Source organism: Rhinolophus ferrumequinum, chromosome 13, assembly GCF_004115265.2.
Source record: "Rhinolophus ferrumequinum isolate MPI-CBG mRhiFer1 chromosome 13, mRhiFer1_v1.p, whole genome shotgun sequence".
In the NCBI taxonomy this organism is placed as follows: domain Eukaryota; kingdom Metazoa; phylum Chordata; class Mammalia; order Chiroptera; family Rhinolophidae; genus Rhinolophus; species Rhinolophus ferrumequinum.
The window spans coordinates 26,432,422-26,459,255 of record NC_046296.1 but is presented as its reverse complement, the minus strand read 5'-3'; the positions used below and the strand labels follow the sequence as shown (position 1 = coordinate 26,459,255).

At 33.6% G+C, this 26,834-nt stretch overlaps 1 protein-coding gene and 1 pseudogene across 7 annotated transcripts in view; both read right to left on the bottom strand.

Annotated features, from left to right (window-relative positions):
* Positions 1-26,834, bottom strand: part of WDPCP (WD repeat containing planar cell polarity effector) — a 316,746-nt gene that overhangs the window by 11,659 nt on the left and 278,253 nt on the right. For 3 of the 7 annotated variants that reach the window (XM_033124690.1, XM_033124694.1, XM_033124691.1), the window contains 2 exons: positions 15,422-15,480; positions 11,182-11,213 (listed from right to left, as the gene is read on the bottom strand). In XM_033124690.1, the coding sequence (XP_032980581.1) occupies positions 11,182-11,213; positions 15,422-15,480 (91 nt within the window). Of the gene's footprint in view, positions 1-923; positions 2,426-11,181; positions 11,214-15,421; positions 15,481-23,625; positions 24,786-26,834 lie in introns of those variants that run through there. The other 4 variants (XM_033124688.1, XM_033124693.1, XR_004424816.1 and 1 more) reach the window with 3 other exon arrangements.
* LOC117032941 (developmental pluripotency-associated protein 2-like) lies at positions 9,926-10,950 on the bottom strand (annotated as a pseudogene).

Here is a 26,834-nt window from a genome sequence, read left to right as displayed (position 1 = left end):
CACCCCCTCCCCCCAGGTTCACAACATTTGGAAAACACAACATTTATATATCATGGGCATTTTCAAAGATCTCATGCATAATATATTTTTACTACTATTTAAACTTGGTTTTCTGTATATTTGAGTTAGTTTTTCCAGAGGCAAGTGAGGTGGGAAAAATGGGCAATTTACCTAAGAACTAAGTTTTGTTTAGTTTTCACCTAGATAACTGGCAAACTTCTCCTTTTCCTCCTCCTCCTCATCATATAGACCAAAATAGTTTTATTTATGTTTGTATTTTATCTTGGTATCTCATTTAAATTTTTACTGTTTAGCATAGACTGTGGTCTTCTCACATAGGAGGACCTAGAAATAGTACTGAACTTTTCTACTAGTCTCTCACCTAGCTATAGAAGACAGTGGCCAAGTAAACAAAAGGGTATGGTAGATCAAGAAATGCAGTTTGTGGGGCCGGCCCAGTGGCTCAGGCGGTTGGAGCTCCATGCTCCTAACTCCGAAGGCTGCCGGTACGATTACCACATGGGCCAGTGGGCTCTCAACCACAAGGTTGCCAGTTCAATTCCTCAACTCTCGCAAGGGATGGTGGGGAGCGCCCCCTGCAACTAAGATTGAACACGGCACCTTGAGCTGAGCTGCCGCTGAGCTCCCGGATGCCTCAGTTGGTTGGAGCACGTCTTCTTAACCACAAGGTTGCCAGTTCAACTCCCGCAAGGGATGGTGGGCTGCGACCCCTGCAACTAGCAATGGCAACTGGACCTGGAGCTGAGCTGCGCCCTCCACAACTAAGACCGAAAGGACAACAACTTGAAGCTGAATGGCACCCTCCACAACTAAGATTAAAGGACAACTTGACTTGGAAAAAAAAACGTCCTGGAAGTACACACTGTTCCCCAATAAAGTTCTGTTCCCCTTCCCCCCCCAAAAAAAATGCAGTTTGTATTTTTGGTTAATGATTATTTACTAGAAAATCTGGAGAAAATGTTGCCATCTTGATAAAAAAAACATCTTTCTCAATACAATTTTTTCCTTCAATTTGTGGGTCTCTCAGGTGTGCCTGTATGCTGAGCAGGGAGTCCTTTGTTGAATTATAGCTGTTCAACTTGTTATAAATTCCAGGGGAGATTTCAAGAAGTACATCTCATACTGCCATTTCTGTGATGTAATCACAATTTTTCCTTATCAATTAGTTAACTTTTGATTAATGTGATAAAGAACGATGGCAATAGTAAAATGAAAATTTGCTGGTAACTCTACATCTCTTTTTAGTATGACTTACATACTATGCATTAGTAAAACTTTTCCAGAGCAATAGCAAACTGAAAAATGTAATTTGAGTTTCATCTTCTTTCTTTGCCATACCCTCTGGTTGAGGTACAGATGAATAGGAAATAGGGAGAAAAACCTGAAGTATAAAAGCCTTCAATCTAATTAACTTTTAGCCATAAGAGTTAAATATATAATTTACCTCATGTACAGTGGTTGAAAAAGATGTTCATTATTATAGACATTTATTATACAATTATAAAATATATGCTATCTACAAATGAATGGGTGTCAAGAACTTTATAAAGGATCTGAGATTTTAACCCTACTTGCAAGCTGCCAAGTTACCAAACTACAGTTTTGTGCTGGTATAAGACATGAAACTCCTGGGTCAGAGATAAAGTAGTTTATTTCTCACAGTAATAGTACATAGAGAATCAACTTTTTTAGGGGGGTGGGCATTGATTCTCTGAGCCCCATTTCCAGGTGGGTGGTGTAAAGAGTGATGTAAAGAGGGCTAGATGACATCTTCACACTCAGTGGACTGTGTAAAGGATAGGGACTCTGAGCTTAGGGAACTCTGATCTTTCATTCGGGGCAGTAAGCATGCCTGTCCTTTGTTCCATAGGGAGATAGTATCTTGCTCCAAGGGGGAATCAGTACCTCATAGCAGTAATTCAAGAGATCCTTGGAAAATTGTCTCCCAACAATGGGTCTGGTCTGAAATATTTGCTTAATACTTCAATCATAATGCAAATTAATAATGTAAAAAAGAGCACAAGAGGAAATGTTTAAAATAAAATACTTGTAAGAACCAAGTTTAAGTGTTCTACTTTTGAAGAATCTTAACAATTAAGAACCTTCCAAAATTTTACATTATTGAAAATAAGTTAAGGACTTTTATTTAGGATCACTTTGCCATAATGCTACATGTTTTTGAAACTAATAAAACTTTGCTTTGAAAACACTCTGAATTTAAAACTCTTAACTAATTCATACTGTCTTTCCTCTTTTTAATCCATACAGGGAGATTTTAGTCAGTATCAGGCCATGAAAAAGTTTAGATGTGAAAAATGTGGGTGTCTCTTTTAAGTAAAACACAAATTTCTTTTTACACCAAACCAAAGTGAAGCATTCTGAGAGAACCACCATCTCCAGTTTCCTGAAAGTAAACAAATAAAAATAATTAAAATTATGTTTGGGTAGAGAGTAAAAATCATTGAATATCTATATCTTTAATGTTTTTAATTTAAATATTTAAAAACAGTGAAACCCCATAAAAGTTTAAAATGCATTGTATATATATAAACAAAAGAACTGTGTATTCATCTCACTCTTAAAATTTTGATTTGACGTTCCTACAAATCAGTGAAGATAAATAATATATGAGCATAAAAAGGCAAAGAAGGACAGGATGTTAGTTGAAATTTGGAAGCATCTGAAGGCTCCTACAATGAAAAGTTGCAAACTGTGGGGCATAATATGTGATCCCACCTATTTGATTTTACAATACTACCTGTTCTAAAAGGTCTTATGTAGCATATATTTCTTAATTTTGGTCTTTTACTGAATATTTAATAGTGGCTCTTGAGGTAACGGTTCATAGAAAAGATCATGGTTTCCTAAGACCTGTATAAAATGTTACGAAGCTGCAAAGAGATACTAATAAGAACCTCATCCATTTTTTATTTTTTATTCTTTCTTTCACACCTCCCGACCTCCCAACAAAGATTTTATGATAGAATTCTGAAATTGGAAGATGTTTAAATGTAGACTAAAGATAAGTGATATTATTTGAAAAATAATACAGTGGGGACATTTTTGCAAGTTTGGAGATTACTTAGAGTTGAAATGGGTAAGGTAGAGAGACTAGGGACAAGGGTTAGTACTTAAACTAACAGCAGAATTGGAGACATTTCTCTTACTTAAAAAGCTATTGTTTTAAAGTTATTCCTTAAGTTATATCTTGAAAGTTCTTTTAACTAAGAGAAGACGTTGCATTATAATATTTTAAGTAGTCACATTTCAAAGAAAACAGGTGTGGGGCTGGCAAATAAGGGAAACAGGTCTGTCTGCATGTGTTTGTGAACCTTGATGTATATAAAATAAAATAAAAAACCTGGAAAAACAGGTTGCAAGAAGAATGAATAATTTAATATTGCCTGGGTCTTGTGTGTGTGCTGGCAAGTTCGGGGGTTTTAGCTTTTAATTTAAAAATAAAAAATCATTTATATAAGCACTGGTATTTATGAAAGAAAAAACGTAAGCTCCAACTCTTGGCTTATAAGCTACTATACCAAAATCTATTTTTCACACAACTAGAATGGTCATCAAGAAACCTGGATTTAGCTTTTGGTCTTGTTCATTAACTGTAGAGATCTTAGGCAAATTATTTTATTTTTCTAATATCTGGATATAACTGTTGCTGGAAGGCCTGTGTGCACATACCCAGGAGGTATCGTCTGTTTCAGCCATATTCTTGATGTTCTGTAGTGTTATATATCCAGGACTTAATACCTTTCTTACGTTAGGAATTATATTTTAAAAAAGTAGGAGTCATAGAATTAACTTCTCAAGGATACCAGGACTTAGTAAAAAGTCTTTTCCTTTGAAGGATTTTCTTTAAAAATCCATCCTATTTATTTTTATGTATGTATGTATGTATATATTAGGTTGGTGCAAAATAATTGCGGTTTAAAAGGTTAAAAAAATTGCAAAAACCTCAGTTACTTTTGCACAAAGCTAATATTTATAAATTTATTGGGGTGACATTGGTTAGTAAAATTATATAGGTTTCAAGTGTACAATTCTGTAATACATCATCTGTGTATTGCTTTGTGTGTTCACCACCCAGAGTCAGTTCTCCTTCCATCACTTATATAGTTGGCCCTCTTTCTCTCTTTCCCACACCTTCCCCCCTTTACTGTCTGTTAACCGCTAAACTGTTGTCTGTGTCCATGAGTTTTTGTTTGTTTGTCTTGTTTGTTGCTTTCAGTTTTATAGCCCACATATGAGTGAAATCATACGGTTCTCGACTTTTTCTATCTGACTTCAGGGCATTTCCAATGTTTCCATGATAATCTGTTTCATGCTAAATAACTTTGACTTGTGCTCTACCATAGAGGAAGTTTTGATGATTAATGAAATAGTGTATTTTTTATACTCAGTTATTTAATCATTATTAAAAATAAAGTATATTCATTAAGTAAAATTTGGAAAACAGGAAAGTACAAAAGTTTATCTACAGTCCCACCAGTCATATAAAAACTATGGTTTAACATGTATTTGCTTTCAGTCTTTTTACCCCCCACATATATATGTTTTATTTATCTGAAATCATATTGTATGTACAATTCTCTGTATTTTTGGTTTTGGGGTTTTTTGGCTTCAGTTTAAATACTTTTCAATGCTCCCACATAGTCTTTGTTTTTAATGGCTAAATTTTATTCCATTAAATACTATGGTGGTCCTTAACCATTCCTTTTTTTTTTTTTTTTTGGTTAAATTTACATTGTGCCCAATTTCTTCTTTTTTTAATAAATAACCCTATGATAGACATTCTTAGGCATGGAGTTTTTCTGTATTTAGGATTATTTCGTTGGTATACAGCTGTAAAAATAGAATTATTGGACCAAAACTTATGAAATTTTAGGTCTCTGGATAAACAGTATGGAATTGGTAGTTTTGCTTTGTTTCTTCCCGAGTTTGGGAGGATGTGATTTTGTTTGGGAATGGATGTTGTAGTTTCAACTGAGGCTGATATTCATTTCATTAAGTGCTAAAATTCTGCTCATCCTTGACTGAATGGCTGCATGTTAATTCATGTAATAATTTACTGCAACAAAAGTTTTTTTCCTGTTTCTCATTTGAGTTCTACATATAGTTAAGTGTATTTTCTAAACCACACCCTATTGTTTTTACCTGATGTTGAGTGATACCAGGTCACTTTAAAACAAAAAATGTACACAGACTTTCATTAGCAAATTCTGCAGACAAGTTACAGTTTTCTTTGCTACAAACTGGATTTTGATCTGTTGCTTACTTGATACAGACATCTTTTTTTAAAAAACCATATACAAAATGATCATGTCATTATGTTAGGTTTCCCCTGTATTATTAATGGTCTCTCATAAAGTTTCTGATTTGGTTCAACAATAATTAAATCCCAGAAGTATACTATTTTAGTGACAGAAGAAACCTTAATGTTTCCTAATTTGAAATCCTTTCATTTTACAGATGAGGAAACGGAGGTGCATATGGGTTAAGTGTTTTATCCATTCACTCATTTAGTGGCAGAGCTGGGATTAGAAATTAATTCTAATTTCTCTCTGAAGTCCTTTTTCCAAAACAGTTTTTTTTTTTTTTTTTTAATTGGGGAAGGGGAACAGGACTTTATTGGGGAACAGTGTGAACTTCCAGGACTTTTTTTTTTTTTCTTCTTTCCTCAAGTCAAGTTGTTGTCCTTTCAATCCTAGTTGTGGAGGGTGCCATTCAGCTTCAAGTTGTTGTCCTTTCAGTCTTAGTTGTGGAGGGTGCAGCTCAGCTCCAGGTCCAGTTGCCATTGCTAGTTGCAGGGGGTGCAGCCCACCATCCCTTGCAGGAGTCGAACCGGCAACTTTGTGGTTGAGAGGACGTGCTCCAACCGAGCCATCCGGGAGCTCAGCGGCAGTTCAACTCAAGGTGCCATGTTCAATCTTAATTGCAGGGAGCGCTGCCCACCATCCCTTGTGGGACTCAAGAAATTGAACTGGCAACCTTGTGGTTGAGAGCCCGCTGGCCCATGTGGGAATCGAACCGGCAGCCTTCGGAGTTAGGAGCACGGAGCTCTAACCGCCTGAGCCACCGGGCCGGCCCCAAAACAGCTTTTTTTTATGTACTAACAAATAACATGTATTCTACAGGCTGCTTTTTGATTAACTCCTATGATTGCCTGTTCCTGTCATTTAAGGCTTTTGTTTCTAAGCATGCAAGTAGCCCACCCCATGGTAAGAAATGCTTTCCTGAGCAAGTTGTCTAGTTATTTAAATTTCACCATTGAAATATTAACCCTGTTAATATTTCATATTTGATATCAGATAGGGATTTCTTTTTAATCAATATTCCAGAGTTTTGGTGCTTGGTGTTCTCTCTAGAAAACGAAATGTCAAATTGACTACAACCTAGCACCTACAAAAGGTTGGCTAGAGGCTTCTGGTACTTACTATAAGAGACAGATTGATAGATACTAAGCTAACTTTCCAACTTCTTCTGTGTTAAGTAAACCATCAGAAAGGAATGTACTTAGAACATGTTATTTCACCTTTCCACAGAAATGCCTTCAGTAAATTATGATTCAGTATAATTCCCTCAGCTTTTATCGAAGATTTATAATAAAAACATCTATGTGAATAAGATTTTTGTCAAAACCCTACTTAAAGACATGTCTAGTTTGTTTTTCAGTTTTCTAACGCATTTTTTAATGTGAATCCAGTGCTAGAGATGCTCTAGATGAATTTGTTATTTGTGTATTTAAAAAAAATTAAGTCAATAAGAGCAATAATAATGAACAGTGGTTTCGAGTTTACAAAATGTTTCCACATTACGTAATTTGACATAAAATCTTGTGGTTATTAAATATAATTATTCCCATTTTACAGATAAGGAAATAGGTATAAAGAGGTGTGTGGCAGTGAGAAAGGATTGGTACAAAACCGGCACTGAAATAGTTTGCCTATAAATCTTGCATTCTTTCTATTATACCATTATGCCTCTCAAAGCAAACCTATTTCCCTTTTCTGCCTTAGCTTCCCCAAATTCAGAGGTAAACTCAGGTTTTAAAAGCCTAGATATGCAACAGCCTCTCTTACTTTGCAACTTTTAATTAATTTTGCTTTAAGTAATTTTGTTTTAGATATTATATATAAAATAATCTTGTGAAGTACCCCAAATCTTTCAGAAATTAGGCCATAAATACTAAGATAAATTGGTTAATAACTATGAAGAATGATTACTGTATTATGGCTATATTGATACTTTTGTTTTTTTACCTTATGGTTTATCTAACTCTCCTCTTTAGGGAATGTGTTGATATACTTTAAAATATTTAAAAAAAAACTCTTGGATGAAAGAAATGAGTATGAGAACAATTTATCACCTAATTGTCAACAAATATTTCAAGATGTAGCATAATAAACTTTATGATATCAATGGACACAAAATTGCTTTTTAAGTCACTCTTTTAGAAATTACATACTTATACTTTAGTTATATAAGGTGCTGTCTATTAATGTGGATAATTGTCAATATGTAAATTTTGGAGATATACATATATATGTATATATACACACACACATACTCTCTCTAGTCTATCTGTAGTGCTCTCTCCTAGATGATAGTAAGGACAGAAAGAACAATATAAACAGGGCATTGCTATATTTGTCATAATTCCACATTAAAAAAATGAATTTCTTATCAATTCCAGTCTAAGATTTTTTTCAGACAGTATGCCACTGAGTAGTATAGGCAAGGCAATATAGATACATAACTACATGACTTATTACCTACTTGTCTATGCCCAAAGTCAGTAGACGGGAACAAGAGGTATGCCCCATACCTAGAAACTCATTCCAATATGCAAGCCCAAATTAACTTCTTTAAAATGTATCTAATAAAGTTTAATACAGAATTCAAATTCTTTCCCTCAGCTTTTGTCATTAGCATAAGTCCTAAAAATCCTCCCTGGAGCTAGCTAGACCTTCAGTGGTTTCATTTCTTTTTCTTTTAATTACTTTAAAAATTGTGGTGAAATATACATAACATAAACTTTACCATTTTAACCATTGTGATTACCCATCCTACAAGGAAACATTTGGCAGTGTCTGGAGATATTATTTGGTCGTCACAACTGGGGTGAGGGAGCTGCTAGCATCTAGTAAGTAGAGGCTACTGATGGTGCTACACATCCTATAATGCACAGGATGGCCCCACAAAACAAAGAATTATCCAGCCCAAAATATCAATAGCTCTGAGGTTGAGAAACCCTGGTCTAGAGCCAGACTATTTGGGTTTTAATTCCAGGTGTACACCTTACAACCTGTGTTACCATGGGGAAGTTATTTAGTCTCTGTGTCTGTTATCTATAAAATGAGGATAATAGTATTAGGTTGGTGCAAAAGTAATTGCGGTTTAAAAGGTTAAAAATAATTGCAAAAACTGCAATTATTTTTGCACCAACATAATAGTATCTACCTCATAAGGTTGTTTTGAGAATTAACTGAATTAAAACATTTAAAGTACTGAGACCAGTGCCAGCATATAATAAGCACTTGACAAATGTTATTTTAAAAATTTTGTTTCTTATTGAATATATTCAATTGATTAAAGTTGACAGTTGATAAAGAGAAGTATGTTGAAAAATAGTTATTATACTAAAAGAAAATTATACAAAGACACACATAAAACCCTACTGTAAAATGTAGCATATGAAAATTTTGAATGAGAAAAACCTTTGCAACCAATAATTAGATTGTTATAAGCTGTATTTTATCTGTACTGAATAACAAGAAACCAGAGGTTTGAACATAAAGTGTATACAAATTAGTGCTAATCTGAACTTAAGCTATATTATATCTGACCTCAAAGACTTATGCAGCCAATTAGGTTACGATAACCATTCTATATAACCGATCTGTCTCTAGTCTGTATAACAACCATTCCAGAAAGATCCTTGGGAAGTCAATTTCTTGATTGGCTCTGTAAGGTTTTGACAAGATGCAGTTTGTTTTTTCTTTAACAAGTGTTCTAAAAAATAAATTTTTAAAAAATATATAGTATTTATGGTTAAATTTCTTTAAGTGCTAGCAAATTAAGCACAGATTATTATGCATGTACATTTAACTGTTTCATGGAGCATTTTCCTCCAAACAAATGAAGAATTAAAAAGTTTTATTTTAAATACAGATATGTCCATAAATAAGTAGATCGAAGCAGTGATGTTCATAATTAATATTATTAGTATAGTTCCATATAATTAACAAAGTCCTACCATATACATGGTCACAATAGGTCTTCATAAAAATCCTGTAGGGTATGTGGAATTATCTCTGTCTTGCAGATGAGGAAGCTGAGGCTTACAGAGATGAAATGATTTTTCCAAAGTTATAATGCTAATAATTGTGAAACTAATCATTCAAACCCAAGACTCATAATGAATCAGTTACTATGATCCACTATGGGCTTTTAATAAAATTATGAGGCTTTTTCTGACTTAGTCCTTTCTGAAATTGGTATAATTTCAGGGCATTGATATCTCCTCCAAAAATGAACTTAGATGTAATGTCAATGGCAGAATATGGAGAGGGACTCCCACATGTATTACTTATAAATATAACACATAAATGTAATAAAAATGAATTGGATAACTTTTTCATTATTGTAAACCTTTTATTTTTAAACTTTTAATTTTGGATAATTTTTAACATATACCAAAATAGAAAGAATGGTATATGTAAACTACTGTATTATCCATCCCCCACCTTCTTTAATTATCAACTCATGGTGACTTTAATTCATCTATTTCCCTCCTTTTTTTTTTTTTTTTCTGTGAGCTATCCACCATTTATTGTTTATTAAGATATGGCCTATCCAAACGGAATGATGTGGGTGTGTTCAAACCAGGTTGCTTCTATTTCCTCATTGTAATTAATCTTTCCATCATCCCCTTATTCCTCTTAATGCATCTGAAGCATAACATATTATCTCCTAGGTCTGGGTATGGGAAAGTGCAGGCCGATAACAGGAAGAGAGAGATCATTTAGGAGTGTCAGGCACCCAGGCCTGACCTGTACACAACTGCAGGCGAACTCAACCCTTTCTGTCTGCCCAGAGAGCTCTGCTATGGACCACACAGCCTGACACCAGCGGTTTGCAGCAGAAAGTTTTCAGCAGAAGTAGGAATGGAACATGAATTCACAGCCTTAGCTTGAATGGCTCTTGCAGCAATTCTTGCCCATGCTGCCTACATGGCTTCCTGAGCTGAAGTTATCACTTCAACTCTATTGGTCATTTCCTCTCTCTTACTCATCTTACAACTTTTCTGACTCCTTGCTCCTTCGGTCACCATCTTGCATTTCTTTGAACTTGACTGCAATGTGGCCTCCTGTAGTGTTTCAGGAGTATTCTTTACACTGTCTCCATACTCCTCACTCACTTATTTTACTTCAGAGTAAGCATGTTCCTTGAGCCTCAGATAAACCTCTATTTTCTCACCATCAGTACTCAAATTAAATTGTTGGCACCAGTTCCACAAAGTGTCCCAATGTACTTTGTTAACTGAAGGCAAAATGGCTGGCAAGGGGAGGATTGGTTTGGGACAAGCTTTGAACTGTTCAATCATTTGAGGAAGATACACTTTATCATTTGTCCTAGGAATCTTCAGGTTGGCTTCTGAGGTTGAAGAAATGCTTGGTTCCATTTGATGTTCTTCATTAGGTTCCTCATTAACTGGAACCAGTGTGAGAATCACACTTTCTTTACCCAATTCATCCTCAAAGAAATCCTTTTTGCTGCTTTCAGAATTTGAGTTTGCCATTTCCAGACACATCCAGAGGACAGCAAAGCCAGCACAGTTAAGGATACCCGCAGTTTACTCCCTTTAAGCTCATCCCTCCTACTCACTCCCCACTGGATTATTTTGAGGCAAATTCCAGATGTATAATTTCATTTGTACATATTCAATATACACAATTTTACTTCTCAAAAATAACTATTTTAACAATAACTACAACTTTGAAATACTGAGAACCTGAATAGTTTTCTAGAAGGATGTTTCCACTTAATGTACACCAGTAGCCAGCTTTTCCTGAGGTCAGAATAATCACATACAGTATGCTTTTCTCTTGGAATTTAAATGTCTAATAATAAACAGTAAAAGTGTTTTACCTGTCCTATGCAGTCTTCTCTCATTTCTCCTTCTAAAATAAAAGATCACAACATTAGTTATCTTAAAATCTAATAAAGGACCTTAACAAAAATTGTTAACAGAAACTTTTAACATCCTCACTAAAAAGAAATACAATAATCATAACTTAAAAAAATTAAAATACTTAAAACTCTAGAGAACGCAGTCACGAAACGTCAAAATAGTATGAAAGTACGAATTATTCTCATACACATACACGTTATGGCTAATACCTGCACTGAAATCAAATGAATAGACTCTGCCTATACTGTTCCTTCTGTTCTTAAAATGATGCTTTAAAACTTGCATGACAAGTAAGTTTTATCTAAGTTCCAATTCTGGTTGATTACTTAGGGAACTCTGTTGAGATGTTTTATGAGATGTTTTATATTCTTTTTTTTTCTCAATAACAAAGAATACTGCATTTGATTAGTGAGTTATTTGCTCTGATAGCAGTGATATACCTGCTGACCCTGGCTTAGTACATAAAAATGATACTTTTAAAAGAGGCATCCTTACTTAAATTTATACGCCTTAAATTTATTAGGCTGAGAAAAAAGAAGTGTCATTACTGTTACAATATAATTTCTCATTATTGATGGATATTAGGTAGACATGAATGAACATATTCTCATCTTTGAAATAATTGTTGGTATTTATAAATCCCAGTTATGTTTCTCTTCTCTTATAGCACTTAGTACATGCATATACCACTAATTTGGTACTATACTTATGTTATTATTTATTTCCTTTATTTGTTTAGTCTACCTTCCCAAGTAGATAGATTATAAGTTTTCTAAAGCTTATCTGCTCCCTCTTATTCCTCCTTGTAGTCCTAACACCAAGAAATATCTTGATGATTATATTTCTATAAGAAAACATGTTACTTGTCTGTCATTAATTCTAAATTACTTGCTGTTTGGGGGCATTTTTGTATACACTGGGATGTTTTGTTTGGCTATATAGTTAAAAATTTCATAACATTTCTAATATGATATGGAGCCATACTGTGATATGGTTTATAATGCTTTCATAGGACATCTGGATTTTTTAAAATAATAGATTGGCTCTTGCACTTAAGTGGATAAAAGTTTAAATCCTGTAGTAAGATGGCTATTCTCTTCTGGAAGATTTCTAGGAGTACAAAATTAACAGTCTCTCTCAGAAACTGGTTCAACATTTTGTCTTCCAGTAGTCAATAAAGAATTCTTATGACTAAACAAAACAAAAACAAAACGAACTCTACTGGTGTAAGTATGGTTTTAAGAGTCTTCCATAGACCATAACAACAGCCCAACGTACTTTGTGTAGCTTTAAATGTAATTGTTATTCCTGTAATCTTGACATTTTTGAGCTAAACAACTTACTTTCAAAACTTTTTTAATAGACACCAACTTTCATCATGTTAGTCATTGTCAATCTTCCTTGAATCCATGCCGATTTTATCATATAAAAGAAAATTAACTTCCATAGCAAACATGTTTAGATCTATAATCTAGATTCTAGCTGGACATCTAAAGAGGTTGGTTTAATGAAGTGATTGCTTCTGACTTTGGTATGTTACAGTCTTAAATATGTACCACTTCTGTTTATTTTTTTCTCATAAAAGCCAGTGTTACTGCTTCATTTAGTTTCTTGTCAACTATGACAGTCCCCATCCCTTAATTGTATTTGTTTTACTTTAAATGAGGGGCCCACATTATATAAAGGGACAGCTTTTAAGTATTTTAGGCTTTGCAGGCCAAGAGGCAAAATTGAAGATACTATGTACTTATATAACAAGTGAGAAAAATTCTACAAATTTTTTATTGATGAAATTCAAACTACAATAATAATCGAGTAATTTTTTTGTGATACATGTCTACTAATGGGATTAATTGGAATTCAAAGTTTGTGATTTCCCTCATCAAACTCAACTTCACGTTTGTCTGTTATTGCAGCTCTCTAATGAGATTTTATGTATTTCACCTTTGAAAATGCCTTTTCTTTATATATTTATTTAATAATTTTTAGTTTTTCAATTACAATTGGCATACACTGTTATATTAGTTTCAGGTGTACAAAATAGTGACTAGACATTTATATAACTTATGAAGTGTGCACCCCGATAAATATAGTATCCATCTGACACCATACATAGTTATTACAATATTATTGTCTACATGGTCTGACAATTAAGTTCGCGAACTTGTTGCAACAATGTTGCTAACCTTTTTTGATATCAGAGAGATTATTCATTATGAATTTGTACCAATTGGACAGTTAACCAAGTTTACTATTTGGAAGTGCTGAAAAGGCTGCATGAAAAAGTTAGATGTCCTGAATTTTTCACCAACAATTCATGGCTCTTCCATCACGACAATGCACCAGCTCACACAGCACTGTTTGTGAGGGAGTTTTTAGCCAGTAAACAAATAACTGTATTGGAACACCCTCCCTTCTCACCTGATCTGGCCCCCAATGACTTCTTTCTTTACCCGAAGATAAAGGAAATGTTGAAAGGAGGACATTTTGATGACATTCAGGACATCAAGGGTAATATGATGACAGCTCTGATGGCCATTTCAGAAAAGAGTTCCTAAATTGCTTTGAAGGGTAGACTAGGCACTGGCGTGGGTGCATAGCTTCCCAAGGGGAGTACTTTGAAGGTGACCATAGTGATATTCAGCAGTGAGATATGTAGCACTTTTTCTAGGATGAGTTCGCAAACTTAATTGTCCTTATGCTACGTATACTTTACATCCCCATGATTATTTTGTAACTACCGATTTGTACTTAATACCTTCCCTTTTTGACCCGTCCCCCCATTCCCCTTCCTATCCGGCAACCCTCAAAATGTTCTCTGTATCTATGAATTTGTTTCTGTTTTGTTTATGTTCTTTAGATTCCACATATAAGTGAAATCATATGGCATTTGTCTTTCTCTGGCTGACTTATTCCACTCAGCACACTACCGTCTAGGTCCATCCATGTTGTTGCAGATGGCAAGATTTCATTCTTTTTTTATGGCTGAGTAATAGTCCATTGTATATATGTATCACTTTTTCTTTATCAATTCATCCATTGATGGACACCCAGGCTGCCTCCACATCGAGGCCACTGTAAATAATGCTGCAATGAACATACGGATGCACATGTCCCTTTGAAGCAGTGTTTTGGGTTTCTTCAGATAAATACCCAGAAATGGGATTACTGGGTCCTTCTTTGACTCTTGTTATAGCCTTTGTTTTAAAGTTCATAGATCTCCATTTCCTTATGGTTGGTTACTGAAGCTTTACTAGTTTCCTTGCTGTATGCTTGGCACTATGCAATACTTCTTTAAAAATTCTTTTTCTCTCCTATCCATTTCCCTCAGATGCTGAAATTGCTCACATACTGGTCCCCTGGGCTATCCAGAAGAAAAACTTCATATAAATCCTCTCAATGCTACATGCCTCTCTTGTCCTTCTTTGTATCTTCCTTTCTTCCAAATTTTGCATTTCAAAGTCTTAAAGGCTTAGCTCAGCAGAATTGGCCCTTTATCAGAGGAAAAGGTAGGAAATGAATAGGCCAAGCTTAGAGTCATCTTCAGGGGACAGTGAAAAGAGCACATAGTGAGAACTTTGAGATATTAATTGCTTTTGTCCCTTCATAGTCATCTATGAGTTATTTGTGTTTTCTACTTATATACTTTCTTATGCACATTGAAATTGTACTTTGAAAGTCAACAACTCAGCTGAACATCTTGGCTGGAGGTGATTGCTGTTACTTTATTATACTTTTCTGGGTACCACTTTTAGGGAGTATATTACATAGTTGCCTTAAATGTACTTACTATGTACATTTCTTTATTACTGAATTGGGCAAAAATCATGCCATTTTTCTCAGAGGCCTTCGGAACCTGGCTTCTTAAAGTGTAATCTCTAGGCTGGTAACATATAAATCACTTGAGAGGTTTTTAGAAATTCTGAATTATGGGCTTCACCCAGGCCTACTGAACGAGAATCAACATTTTAACAAGATTCCCACATTTATTTGTATGCTCATTAAGCCTTTGTTATAAACAGTTGACTTGGTATTTTACATTGTACCAACTAAGAGCAGTTTTATAATACACCAATTAGAAATGTCCAGAGCTTTCTTATTTTTATTTATTTACTGAAAACTCTTGCAGTTATAACATGCTTTCTGTTTTACTTTGAATGCTTTGGGTACCATTACCTTTTTTATTACATGTCTTACCCTTCAAAGATTCAGCACAGATGTCTTTTTCAAGTTCATCCCTTCTGTCAAATACTTGTCTGTGGTATAAGGGTTTTTGAAATTGGAAAAAGGATAGAAAAGAAAATTATATGGTTAAATATGTTATAGATTAAGTATTGAATGTTTTCAAGTTTCTGAGGTTTTTAAAAATGTAATTAAAAAATTTCCTTGGAAACTTTCAACAATATAATCATTTAAATACCATAATGTTAAAAACATTGAAAACTACTTTTAATTTTCCCACCATTAAATATTACAGGACATTTTGAAGAGCAATTAAATTCAACTTTAATATACAAATAAAATATTTTACATATACAATTTTCGAAAGAAGTATCATGTGAGCATAAAATGTGATGCTCTGAAGGCCTGTGTATTACACAATTAGAATGAATGGTAAAAGTTTTTAATTAAATTTTATTTTCTTAATTGTAAATGTAATCCATTATTACTGTAGAAAAACTCAAAGAAACATAGAAAAAGAACATTAACATAATCCAAATATTGAGAGTTCTTATCTGGATAGTTAGCTTCTATACTTATGTATCTTTTTAAACAAATAAAGTTGAGATAATATTTTGTATAAAATTTTATATAACTTTTTTTTTGGCTTTATAAATTTTATTAAATTATTACACATTAAAATGGACTTTTAAAGGTACAGGTTCTATAAATTTTAACAGATGTATAGATTCATGTTGTTACTACCACAATCAGAACACAAAATAGTTTCATCATGCAAAAAAAAAAAAAAAAAAACTCTCTTGATAATGGCATCTTTAAGTTCACATTTAACTTTGACAACATTTATGATTATAAAGGCCATTTTTTCCCCCAAGAAATATTCAAGGACTTCATTTTTTCTGAGACTTTTATTAATACTCATAATAAACTCATTTGCAATTCTTTTAATTTCATTATCCTTGTGGAATTTCTCTTTCTCAGTTGATTAGTCTCAGTGCCATATCCTCATTTATGGTTTTTGCATGAGATTTGAACATTTCCCCACCATCTATTTCATTGGCTTCATGAAATAGTCTATTTTGTGTGAGATTTTCAATTGTTTGAAATGTGTTTATATTACTATGTTGGGTGTTTACATAGCTGATAATTAGTGAAAGCACTGATGAACTAACACTTAACAAGTGGGAATAAATGCTACTGTTCACTGGGGAGTGATATTTGAGTAAGGACCAAGTGTATAAGTAGCGCATTCTTCAAGATTTCACATTACGAGCACTGTTGCTCTATGTAACTGTAGAGTTTCAGATAATAAGGACCCCTTATAGCTGAAATTTTATATTTGAATGCAAAGTTATGAAGTGTGAATGCTCTGAGCTTTGCGGAAGTAAAGTACTACACAAATAGTAGTACATGTCATATGAAGTCCACTAATAAAGACTAAGGATTTCGAAATATATAATAATAAGTAAGGCTTTGTGCATGAAATTATACTTTCATGTTTTTCATTTGACTTAGTTAATAAAGAGAATACATTCCAAATGAAAACACTGCTACTTAAAATATATAAATTTTGAAGCTTTGGCTTTTCTAAGGTTTTTGCTTATCTAATTCTACTACTTGGAGAACTAAGTGCCATTCCATAAAAGAGTTATGAATCCATAAAGCAGTTCATTTCCTCACAGCTTTTCTTTTGACATATTAAAGCCACAATAAAATGTAACTTCTCTTTCATCATAAGCTTTATTTAGTTCATCAGAAAACAAAAATAAGAAAATTCATAGGAGACCAGATTAGGCTGGAGAGAAAATGGAAATACTGTTTTTTGTTCTTCAGCTCCCGTGATCTTTCCTCACATTATCTTGATCAGCTTTCTAAACATAGCTAGGATAGGAATTCAGTGAAAACCTATAAACATCTTTAGGTTGTGAAGTTGCTGATACCCGTTAATTTTTGTTTTAAAATAGCTTAAGGTTATCTTCTTTGGAAATACATTTAAGATTGGCTAGTTTTAGTCATATCCTGAGGCTCAGAAAAAGATCTCTCTACTTAGTTTCTAGTTTTATAGGCAACAAACATAAAACGCCTAAGTGGGAATAATATGAACTTAACTAGTTCTAATATACATTAAGCTACCTTAATAGTTGAACTCTTTGGAAATGCTCAGTATAGTCTACCTTTATTTCAATTTACGATGCAGAAATGGACTTCCCAGACATATGCCATATGTTTTCCTCTTATGCCAAGTTACTAAGAATGATAAGACTGAGATGAATAAACAAGGTCAATTTAGGCTGAGCCAAATTAGACAACAGAATAATTGTCAGATGTTCTTTTGGCAGGGACAGTTGTTTTGAGCCAATCTTCATGAATTATAGTCTATAAAATTTTTTTTTTCTGGTTAGTCTACCGCCAGGCATTCTGTTGACAATTTTGTTTGTTTTGCAAACACTGAAAATTTTCATCAATTATATTGTTTATTAGGCACACGTAGGATTCTGAATAGCTGGGTATTTTATTTTTTGTTCTAACTTAAAGGAAAATGGCTTAGATATGAATCAAAATCAAGCCAAAATTTAATAACTATTAACAGGACAGTATTTCATTTGGAGTTTCTTAGGTATGAATTCAGATACAATAAATAGCAGTATTACAATTAATTTATAACAGTAAATGTGAAAATAGATCAGTTTGCTACAGAAATAAGGTTTCCTTGCTCTACAATAAAGAATTGTAGACCTTGAAGGGGATAATCTAATACAAATGGGAAAATTGAGGCAACCATAGAAGTTTACTTATATTAATTATAGTAACTTGTTACAGACAGTATCAAATCTAAAGTTAAGCATTTTTGCTTTCGTCCTAGGATCATGTATTTTATTTATCATTGCCCTTCTCACACTGTATGATTTTTTTTTTTCCTTTAAAAGTGATTTTTCTTTGAGTTGTGTAATCTTTTAAAATTGCCAGGTCAAAAGTATGAAAAACCAACCATATGAATAGTGGTTGTCTTAGTAAAACCATATAAAACACATAAGAACAGACTATTTGATAATAGTACTAATGACACAGAAAGTATAAAGTGTCAGTTAATTCACATAATGGTGATTTAAAAAAAACACACCTCATTTATACCCTACATGTTTTAATTGCTTCAGATTTGGAAATGCCTGATTCTTTTGTATCTAAAATGTCTACACACTTAGTACCAGCTATATATTCTTCTATATATTCTTAAATGTTTATTAAGTTTGTGTTACATACCAGGCAGTTAGTTCTAAGTCTTGGAGGCTACAGCAGTAAATAATAAAAAAAGAAAAGACAAACGTCTCCACCCTCATACAGTTTATATTCTAGTAAGTTATTTATAAACTTAAGCACAATACAATCTATTCAAAACCAGTTTTCAGTTGTTTTCTGCATATATTTAGTTCAAATTAATTCAGTTTATTATTTTTGCCATGGGCTACCCAGAAATTAAAATTTTGTTCAGTGATTTGTAAACATATGAAGAACGTAAACAATCATTGGGAAGGATTTACGTAAAATTAAGAGAATGTTTTGTAGAGTAGGCTATTTTATGGTTCATTCATTCATGGATGGAATATTGGTTGAGTGCTCACTCTGTGGTTGGTACTGGGATGGATGCTGTGGGTACAGTAGTGAGCAAAAGTGGACACACCCTTAACTACTGCTGAGGGTGCAGGCTTCAGGTCAGTGCTGCCATTCTGTTCTCTCTTCCTGTCTCTCTTCTAGAAGCCGAGACATTACTGAACTACTGTACTTTTTCTTTTTTGCTTGTCTCTGGTTAAACTCGCTTTATCTATTGAAAGAGAAATTAAAACAAAAGCTTTAAGTATCTTTGGGTAGATAAACTTCCCCAACTGCAGCTCTGCGCTCCAGCATTCAGATGATGAAGTGTGAAAACAGACCTCATATCAAAACTTCCCGATATCAAAGCAATTTTCCCTATCGAGTTAGCCCAGGTTGTTTAAAATGATCTATTAAAAATGCAAACCACATCCTAACATTTTGTATTAATTCGCCCTTGCTGTTGAAACAAATTACCACACATTTAGTGGCTTAAATAGGGTGCATTCCTTTCTGGAAGTTCTAGAGGAGGATCTATTTTCTTGCCTTTTTGAGCTTCCAGAGGCCACCTGCATTTTGTGGCTCATGGCATCCTTCCTCCATTTTCTAAACTAGCAATGGCAGGTTGAGTCCTTCTCACAGTGAACCTGACACTGACTCTTCTGCCTCTCTTCCACATTTTTAAGGACTCTCTTCTACATTTAAGGATTATATTAGGCCCATTTGGATAATCCAGGATAATCCCCCTATTTTAAAGTCAGATGATTAGCTACCTTAATTCCTCTTTGCCATGTAATAATATAATATTCACAAATTCTGGGATTAGGATGTTGGATATCTTTGGGAAGGCATTACTCTGTCTACCACACACTGTAATATCCTATCACTACAATTAGAACAAAGATCATATACCCTCGCATGACCCTCAGAGGCCCTAAGCAATTTATCATCTTCCATCTCCCTTTACAGTTTAGCTCTACTGACTCTGTTTCTTGGAATCCCCAAACTTGTTACCACCCTCGGGGCCTTTGCATGTGCAATTTCCTCTCCCTGGAATGCTCTGTCAATTCACCACAGCTTCACATAAACGTCCTTCAGGTCTTAACTCAAATACACCTTTCTCTGATCACCAGTTCTTTGTATTTTTTCTTAGTACTTACAATTAATTGAATGACTTTTACTTACGTAGTTTTGCTTGTTTCTTATCTATATCATTCCTCTTCCTCCCACACACACCTGAGTGAGAACTCCAAGAGAGCAATGGGCCTGCTATGTGCCAACTATGTACCAGGCATTATGGTAGGATTTGGAGAAATTATAATGTCTAAGACAGTCATGGTGGTTCCTGCCTTAATGGAGGTTATAGATTAACGAGGAAGCAGATATTAATCTAATTATCCTCTAAAAAAATAAAATTACAAATATGACAGTGTTATAAGGCTTTATAGTTAGTGTGTTTTAATATCTGGTAGGACTAGTTTTCTCCCTCACAGTTTTTTAAAGAGTTTTCCTGGAGATTTCTATATGCTTGTTTTTCTGTGTGAACTTTAATGTCAACTGTCTAATTCCATAAAAAGGTATATTGGTTATTTTATTGGGATTACATTAAATTTATAAGTTAATTTAGGGAGCACTGCAATCTTTATGATGTTGAGTCATCCTATTCAAAAAGAGGGGATATCTTTCCATTTGTTCAAGGTTATATTTATGTCTTTCAGAGTGTTTTAAAATTTCCCTCATGTAGATTTTGCATATTTGTTGTTCAGTTTATTCCTAAGTAGTTAATCTTTGTTAATATAAACGTTCTCTAACTGTTTATTATTTGTGTATATGAAAGCTATTGATCCTGTATGTTAATTTTATATCCTTCTATCTTACTGAATTTTTAAAATATCTGATTTTGTTTTATCATTAATTCCCTAGGGCTTCACAGTTATATTGTCACATCATTGTAAACAGAGATAGTTTCATTTCCTTACCAATTCTTAGGCCTCTAATTCAAGGATTGCCAAACTTCTTTTGTAAAGGGCCAGATAGTAAGTATTTTAGGCTTTGAGGGCCATGCAGTCTTTTTCTTTCTGTAGTTCTGTTTTCCATTTTTTTAATTTTATTTTTTTATATTAATTTCAGGTGTACAAAACAACATAATGATTAGACATTTACATCTCTCACAAAGTGATAACCCTGCAAGTCTACTACCCCTCTGACACTGTGCATAGCTATTATAATACCATTGACTATATTCCCTGTGCTGTACTTTACATCCCATGACTATTTCTTTGATGGAAACTGATCTGCTTCAGATTTCCAAATCTAATGGTGGTCACTTTGGGTAATATATATTTACCTAGGAAATTATCTATTTTTTCTTTGTTTTCAAATTTATTTGCATAGAAGTTTGCAAAGTAGTCTCAGATTAAAAAAAATTGGTTACAATGGTTAATTCCTCCCTCCCTATGCTATTTCTTATTTTGTATATTTATGCTTTCTTTCTGCTTCCTTGATTAAGGAACATTTTGAAAATTTCAATTTTCTTAATTTTTTACAAAAACATTCAGATCTGATGCCTTACTTATTCTGCAGTTTTTTAAACTTTTACTTCAGGGGTCAGTAAACTGTAGCCTGTGGGCTAGTAACCTGTCTTTGTAAATAAAGTTTTATTGGACCACAGCTATGTCCATTCATTTATGTATTGCAAATAGCTGCTTTTGTGCTACAACAACAAAACTGAGTAATTGCATCAGGGGACGTAAGGTCCACAAGCCTGAAGTATTTACTCTGTACATATTCAGGACAGTTTCCCACCTCCATTCTGCCTCATTAATTTCTGCTTTTATATTTATTATTTCAACTTCCTTGTGACTAACTTTGATTTAGTTCCTTTTTTTTTAGAATTTTTAAATTGCAATTAGTTCATTTTATTTTTTCATTTTCTCTGATAAATGCTATCACTTTTCCTTTTGAAATATATCCCATAGATTCTGATATGTAGTGTTTTCATTATAATTATTTTTCAGAAATTTTAAGTTGTATATTCCTATTTCACTGAAGAGTTGTTTACTAGAAGGTTTTAAAACTTCTAGGATGAAGGTCATTTCGTCTCTTGTTAAACATTTCTAGTTGTATTACATTGTGATCAGAGAGTGTTTGTAATAGTTCTTCCTTATGGAACTTAGTGATATCTTTTTGGCACCTGACATATGATTGTTTTTTGTGTATGTGTGTGTGAAATTCCATAGGATCTTGAGAAGAAAATTTATTCTCTATTATCAGAGTGTAGAATTTGATGAATATCTGTAGATCTACATTACTGAATATGTTATTTAGGTGTTCTTCCTCTTTATTTTTTGCCTACTTAATTTTGTAATAAGACTAATGACTTAAAGTTTCCTGTTATCAGTGTCTGTCTTCTTGCATTTTTTGCAGAGTTTCCTTCATAGAGGTGGTTTCTGTTATTTGGTACATAAATATTTGTAATTATTATATTTTAGTTGTGAAATTTGGATAGTGGCATTTCTTTGTCAATAGTTAATGCTTTGAGGCTTGAATTCTGCTTCTCTCTGTAACCAAGATACATACTGTTGGTTTCTTATTTTCATTTGCCTGGCATATCTTTTCCTATCTCTTTATTTTTAGCTTTTTCTGGATCAATTTATTTTAGATGTATCTCTTGTATACAGTACATAGCAGGATCTTGGTTTGTAAGCAAATTGAAAATCTTTTTCTTGTAATAGATGAGGTAAGTCCATTTATATACTAATTGATATGAATGCTATTCTTGACCTCAAGTCTGTCTGAATATTTTATAATTATGTGAATTTGGTTATATTTGCTTATGTTTCTTTATGAGGTGTGTGTATTTGTTTCCTTTGTTCTAATTTATTTTTTAAAATGGTATTTAGGAAGGTTTGTAGTTTTGTTTTAGTGGTTACCTTTGTACTAATACCTTTTCTAATGCCCTTAGTCTCTTCTTAACTTTTTATTATCTGATGTGTCAGGATTTATTGGCATCATTTAACTCTCACCTATGCTGTATACAACAATCAGTGAGTTTATTCTACTTTTCTCTTTTACTCTCTTCTCCTCCCATTTTTTAGTTGTATCATTTCTACTTAATCACAACATGCAGTACTTGCACATGAGTCTTCCACACTCATCTCTCATTTGTATATATTAAAACTTTCACAGTCAGTCCTTTGCTGAAGTTTTCCAAGTTATTTCATGGTTGGGTGAAGCTCTTGCTCTCAAGTACCTTCCTCAAGAAGTGTTCATGAAAACTGGTTTTCTTTAGTTTTGATACTTGAAGGAGAGCTTGGGTGGATATAAAACCCTTTGTTCACACTATCTTTCATTGAATTTTTAAAAATTGCAGCTCCACTTTTGCCTCGCCTTTTATTTTATTTTTGAAAAGGATGATGTTAGTTTAATTGTTTTTCTTTCGTAAGTTATTTGATCTTTTTAAGTGGAGGTCTTGAAGATTTTAACAATTAATCACTGAAATCTAAAAGCTGTGTTAGGATATACCTTAGAGCTGATTGTTCTAATATAATTTCCTTAGGCATCTGGTGTGATCTTTCAATATGTAGATCCAAGTATTTTTTAAAAATTTATTTCTGAAACATTTTCCTGGATTATAGTTTAAATACTAATTCTGTTCCATTGTTTTATTTTTCTTCTTCACGGAATCAAATTGTACAAATGCTGTTGCTTCTTTGCCTTACCTCCTATTCTATTACAGCAGGTTCCTGAATAACATCATTTCATTCAACATCATTTTGTAATAATATTGGTGAGAAAAAACAAAACTCGATTCCTGGCCAGGGCCACTGTCTGTGTGGAGTTTGCCTCTTCTCCCCATGTCTACATAGGTTTTCTCTGGTTTCCTCTCACATCAAAAGATGTGCACACTAGGTTAATGGATGTGTCTAAACTGTCCCGGTATGAATGAGTGTGGGTGAGTGTGTGAGTATGCCCTGCGATGGAAGGGTGTTACATCCAGAGTGGGTTCCTGCCTTGCACCCTGAGCTGTCAGGATGGGCTCTGGCCACCATCGAGCCCGAACTGTAATCAGTAGGTTAGAAAATTATTATCTTACTTATTTTTAATATTTCTTAAATGTATGTATAGCTCACATTTCAGTATTTATTATCAGGAGTGTTTTGGGTCTTTATTTAAAAGTTTGGTGATGTTTTTATGACCAGAAATATGCCATAGGAACTTCACTCTGTTTATATTAATTAGCCTATGGTAAATTGGTTATGTTACATGTCACTTCACTTACAGTCGCAGTTTCCAAGAACCTATTGATGATATTGAGGATTTCCTGTAGTTTCTCCCTGACAATTTTTTTTTTCACTTTTTTCTTTATCTCCCTTTCATTCCCTAGTTCTCTGCCATTTTCAGTGCCTTTATTAAATTTAATTTTAGGTTTATTCTCATTTGTAGTTTATTTTTCTTTTTTTTTCTGAGTTCAGTGAACTCCTTTCCTTCCTTCTTTCCCTGCCCTCATCACCTCTCCCGTTCCTCTTAGTTTTTTTGTCTAATTCAGAGTGAGTTTCCATGTACCTAGTTGTTTGTTAATTCTCCTTGGAGTATCATTGCAGTATTCTTCTACTTCATGGTTGTTTGGGGTGGGGGGAGAATTTTTCTCAATTGATGTGTGTTTGTTTTCATTTTCTGTTTTTATAAGTAATTCTGTGTGGAAGAGTTCATCTTTTTCCCGTTTATTTTTGTGGTATTGTGATGCATTTTGTGAGATTCTGGTTCAGTGTAGCCTTCGGAATAGCCAAGTCTAGGTAATGGTATAAGGATAGATACAGAGACCAATTAAATAAAATGGCAAATTCAGAAATAAACCTTTCCACATGGCCAGTTGATTTTTGACAAAAATGCTAAGATGATTCAATGGGGGAAAGGAACTTTTCAACAAATGGGGCAAGGAAAATTGGATTTCCATGTATAAAATAATGAACTTAGATGCTTGTATCACATCATATATAAAAGTTATTTTGAAATGGACTTAAATGTAAGAGCTAAAACTATAAAACTTCTAGAAGAAAATTTTGAGTCCTTAGGTTAGAAAAAGATTTTTTATATACAACACAAAAAGCACAATCTAAGGAAAAAAAAAAGCTAGATTGAGCTGCAACAAAATAAATTTTTGTACTTCAGAAGGTACTGTTAGGAAAATGCAAGACACAGACTGGGAGCAGATACATATTTACAAGCTGTATATCTGATAAAGGACTTATATTCAGAATATATAAAGAAATATTTTAGTTCAATAATAAGACAACCCAATTAAAAAATGGTCAAAAGTTTTGAATAAATATTTTACCAAAAAAGATATACTAATGGCTACTAATCACATAAAAATGGTCAACATCATTAGTCAGAGAAAAGCAAATTAAAATCATAATGAGATCCATTCTATACCTGCTATAATGATTACAATAAAAAAGAGGACAATACCAAGCAGAGGAGAGGATGTGGAGAAACTGGACCCTCAGACATTGTACATTGTTGGTAGGTATGTAAAATGTTATAGTCACTTTGGAAAAACAATTTGGCAGTTTCTTAAAACTAAAATATGAACTTGCAGTATGATCCAACAATTCTATCTACCCAAGGAAAATGAAACATATCTTCACTCAAAGACTTACATGTGAATATTTATAGCAACATTATTCATAATAGCCCAAACCTGGAAGTAATTCAAATATCCATCAGCTGGTTAATGGATATACAAAATGTGGTATATTTATATAGCATCCATACTGTTCATCAATTAAAAGGGAATTAACTACATGCTATGACATGTGTGAACCTCAAAAACATAATGCTAAGCAAAAGAAACCTGACACAAAAGACAACATATTGTGTGACTCCATTTATATGAAATCTCCAGACTGTATGACTTCATGTATATAAAATTTCTCTAGACAGAAAACAGACTAGAGATTGGCTCGGGCTGGAGGTGGGAGGGGAATTGACTGTAAATTGGCACAAGGGAACTATTTGGGGTGATAGAAATATTCTAAAACCGCACTGTGGTGGTAACTGCAAATTTTATAAATTTACCAAACATCATTGAATTGTATACTTACAATGGGTGAATTTCATGGCACATGTAAATTATACCTCACTAAAATTGTTTTTTAAAAAGTAAATAGAGGAAGGACTTCCAGGTAACTGAAGGATAATAGTGGCTGCCTTCCTTTTCACCTCCCAATACTTCCTCTATAAACAATACACAACAGAATAAAGGGAGAAATGAAACTACTTGAAAACCACACTTCTGGCATGACTTAAGAAAGAATGTCTAAATTTCAAAATAATTGAAAATAGAATGGAGAAAAACACCAAATCCCAGTGTATGAGCTCTCCAAGTCCTGATATTTTTGTATTTTTGTAGGTCAGAGCATGAACTACACTAAAGGGGCTTAACATTAAAAGTACCGAATAGTTTGAAAGGGAAGATTTTGAGCTCCTGGCGTGGGGAGCTGGGTGGTGACCAAAAAGGCAACAAAGGCACCTTTTGGCAACTGGGTATGAAGGAGCAAAGAAGCATCAGGGGAAATTTTAGGGTTGTGCAAGACAAAAGAGAGCCAAAAAATGAGGTCATACAACTCCATCAGAAATGTGTGGAGTTTAATAAACCCTCTTTGGTTCTCTCAATTCCAGGATTGCCCTGTTAAATTTCTGGCTAGTCTGCCATTTTGTTACTTGACCCAGTAAGCAGGTTAGTAGAACTGTGGCTTTTCCTGTTCATTTCCTTTCAAGTTTGTTGCTTTTACTGATGGTGAGTTTGCTATTTTTATTGACAATGCTGCTGAGTGGG